Here is a 3,927-nt window from a genome sequence, read left to right as displayed (position 1 = left end):
ATACTTAGGAGCAGGATAGGGTAGATGTTAGATATGTGGCGAGGTTCTTGCTTGAACTAGATGGCCTGTGGTGCACCATGATGAGGGCCAGGTATGGGACATATTCCATAGTATATGATTTTCAGGTGACTTGGCAAAGCTCCCTTCATATGGCGGAACATGTGTGCTTGTGCTCCGCTAGTGCTAGCCAACATCAATTGTTGGTTGGTGAAACGCGATTGATTGACATCATGGATGATGCCTGATTGTTTGATCAGCCACTGCGTATTTGGCCCACCTTAGTTGATGCTTAAAGTGCTAAGGGACTTAAGGTATGCAATTTGTTCATGCCTAGGAAAAGGAGATAGGATGTTGCAACTGTCCAATACATCTTTGGGGACCAGCTGGCTGAGAGTGTTCGGGCCTTGCCTTGTTCCTCTGGATGGTAGCACGGGGATGCCTACCAACCAGGGCATACTACGCGGCAGAGGGCTGAGTGTTCCGTCGGCATGCGACAGATGTCTGGAGGAGGAGCTGGTAGCACATGCATTATTTTGCTTCCCCGGGTCAAGCAGACCTCGATGCTGGCTGGTGCTGATTGGAGGATCTAGCAATCCATGACCCCCGTCACTGCCTTTCTGAATTATTTGGAAGGAACTATGAGAACTTTTGCTTTGGGACCGCAAGGGGTGAGGGTTGCTTACATTGCCGACCCCATCTGGCTAGACAGGAATGCTCGGATCTTCAAGAATAGGAGGCAACATCCGAGGCTGGTAGTCGATAGAGCCTTACTTCAGGCGGCTGGGTTCTCTCAATTGTCTTTCGTTGGAGATGCCCTGATTGCGAAGGATATCTAGGACTCCCATCCAGCTCTTTCAGCGACCCAGACGGTATTCATCCAATGGGATCCCCCACCTTCGAGCTTTTTCAAGAATAATTTTGACGGCAGCATATCTGAGGACTATAGCAGAGTTGGAACCACTAGATTTGTGATCAGAGGTTTGGACTCTAAATTGCATGCGGCTAGGGGTAGCCGCATTTTTGATGTCACTGTTCCTGGTGCGGAGTTGAGGGCAGCCTGAGAGGGTCTTACCTATGCTAGGCTCACCCTGAGAGCAGATCGTATTTAGATTGAAGACGACTCTGTTGTAGTGATTAAGTAGATTTAGGCTCATTGCAGAACGCAATATGGGCACCCACTGCTACAGAACATCCTCAGACTGACTAGGAATTGTAGTATTTTCCAAGCTTTCTATCTACAGGGAGGCAAATGGAGCGGCGGACTAGGTTGCCTCTTTCGTTGCTTAGAATTCAGATGGTACTTTTTGGCGCAACTATGAAACCATACCTTCTTCTTCAAATTATTTTTTACTTTCTGATCTTGGGATGTATCTAGAGATGTATGGTCTCTAACTTATTAAAAAAAAAATAGAGGCCGGATACTTTTCCTCTGCATCCTGGTTGTACTTGGGTTGCAAGTTGGCTTTAATCGACAACATCATGTGGACATGTGCATTAGAAACTCATTTACATGTGGACGCTAAATCTATCGTATCAGCCACTCAAGATGTCGTCAAAAGTTGACTTTTTGATATAACGCGAAGACTTGCATCAAAAATATAAGACGAAGAATTTTTTTTAAGACAGAGATCCGCCCATGTGATATTATCTAGGTCTAAATTCTTTTTTTTTTTTTTTTCTAAAGAAAAGGAGTAGGGCGGAGGAAGGGACAAGCCCATCCCTGCGTAGCAGCCCCCACTAGGCTCCCGCCCCGCCAGGAGAATGTTCGATGCGGGCAGAAATAACCGTGTGTTGGGCACCCCGACCGGTTTTACTCATACCCTCCCCACCCGTGGGCCCGGCTCAGCTACTTCTCTGAGCTCTGGCTCGAGTCCCATGTGTGAGTACGTCACACCCGGCACCACCCCGACTACTAGCGGTTCAAGAGCGGTCCTACACCACAAGTTCAAGCAGTGGCCAAAGTAGTAAGCTCCGGTCCACAATTTAATCATCGCCGCAGCGATTTGAACTTGGGACATTGTGGTTAGAATTGCTGCTCAGTACCACTAGGCTACCACCTTGGTGGCGATCTAAATTCTTTGAAGTGCCATCTAAGACTGGACCTAGAACCTCCGCTCGCTTGAACCCAGAATCTTGGCGCAAGGGGAAAACGTGGATGACTCCAGTTAAGATCGGCGTACACCAATATTAATTTCGATATCCAACGACACGCCAGTCCAATCTAGAAAACCATTCCCACCAAAATTCTTTGACATGGATTTGAATCTTGTCACTGCTCCCTCGGAAAAAGACGATTCAAACTAGAGCTTACAATCGGTTGGGCGCAAAAAAATACCAAATTTTAAATAAATCCAACCCACATCCATGAGGTGACAATCAAAAGATAGATTTATTGGAAAATATTCCGAAGAAACGCCGAGCCATTCGGCGATCGCAACGGTGGTTCCTCCGCGTGGATCACAAGGGCCACCGCCCACCATCCCGAGCACCATTTCTTTTACGCGTTTCCCCCGATCCCCAAAAACACGCTGTCAAAGAATCCAATAAAATAAAATAAAAAACGCCCTTCTCCGTGAGTCTTTAAAACTCCTCCCCTCTCTCCTTAGAAGCATCAACCCCAACCCTCACCCTAAGCCTGATTTTGCTGTCCATCAACGGACGGTTGTGAGATACTACCAAACGCTACTTCGCATTCACATCTCTTCGTTCCAAGAGAATTTCTCAGGCCGGTGAAGACCATGAACAGGCTCGACTCCTACCGAGAAGCTTCGAAGAGGCCGTGGGACGAGAAGGGCAGCCTCTATTTGAGCACCGGCGCCCCTTTCTACCCTCGAATCACCAGCGATGCTGGCGGTGCAAGTACTGCAATGCGTGCGCTGCCTCCTCCGGCGCCTATCAACCCCCGAAAACTCCTCAGGCTGTCGGCCCTCGACGATGACGTAGCTTCCACCGTCGTCCCTTCGGTTACGGTCGTCCTCGAGGGCCGCTCCATCTGCCACCGCATCCATCTCCACAAGCACAGCAGCTACAAGAGCTTGGCAATGGCACTACGCCGTATGTTTGTCGATGTGGACGACGATGAAGGCCTCGGTGGGAATGCACCCGATGGGCTCGATCTCTCCAACGCCGTGCCGGGCTACATGGTTGCCTATGAAGACATGGAAGATGACCTCCTCCTCGCCGGTGATCTTAACTGGAAGTCCGTAAATTATATTAATTCCACCTACTAGCCCTTCTTTTTCTTTTTTTTCTTTTCTCTCCTCTCCTGTAAGCATATAAAAAAATTTATGTTTTTAATTGATGTGATTTCTGATGGATCTGATCAGGGATTTTGTCCGTGTGACTAAGAGAATTCGGATAATACCAGCGAAGGCGAGCCGCCGGAAGCACTGCAAAGGGCCATGAGTGTGATGGAGATGCAACTGGCGCCACCATTGCACTCTGTGAAGTTTGTATTTTTATTATTTTATGAATTTTATTCCTCATTAAGCGAGGCTGTAACTAGTTCTCTTTGGAGGTTGTTTTCGTGGGAATATATGATCTGACATGATATAATATGAACGAAGGTTTCCTTGGAATAGGATTGCAACATTGGAGAGATACGGTGTCTATGGCTGTTGGTTCAGGGATGTGACGGGGGATGGGTGCATGGCTTTTTCAGTTGGTGTCCCGTCTTCATCCTCACATGCTTTGAGGTCTGGCGATCAAATCAGTAGTCGTATCACATTATCTTGTGGTCTTGCTTTTAGTTTGCGATCTTTTATTTCTATCCATTTATTCGTGTTAGTATACGCACAATCTGCGGAACGAGCTGGTATTGCCGACTATCTCCCCCGTCTTTGAACTTACTATATATATATATATTACTTGCGAGATATAATAGCCTATAATGTTCTTGATGAGATTGTTTTATGCATTAGATTTTTA

The 3,927-nt window shown here is 47.2% G+C and overlaps 1 protein-coding gene across 1 annotated transcript; it reads left to right on the top strand.

The window, feature by feature from the left end:
- Positions 1-2,582: 2,582 nt before the first annotated feature.
- LOC103720420 (auxin-responsive protein IAA33-like) lies at positions 2,583-3,598 on the top strand. The gene is made up of 2 exons (XM_008810110.4): positions 2,583-3,199; positions 3,327-3,598. The coding sequence occupies exons 1-2, from the start codon at positions 2,739-2,741 to the stop codon at positions 3,403-3,405; spliced, it is 540 nt and encodes a 179-aa protein (XP_008808332.1). The 5' UTR covers positions 2,583-2,738; the 3' UTR covers positions 3,406-3,598.
- Positions 3,599-3,927: the final 329 nt, after the last annotated feature.

This window comes from Phoenix dactylifera, chromosome 7, assembly GCF_009389715.1.
Source record: "Phoenix dactylifera cultivar Barhee BC4 chromosome 7, palm_55x_up_171113_PBpolish2nd_filt_p, whole genome shotgun sequence".
Lineage (NCBI taxonomy): Eukaryota > Viridiplantae > Streptophyta > Magnoliopsida > Arecales > Arecaceae > Phoenix > Phoenix dactylifera.
The sequence above is the reverse complement of the archived record's forward strand: the minus strand, read 5'-3'. Positions and strand labels throughout refer to the sequence as shown.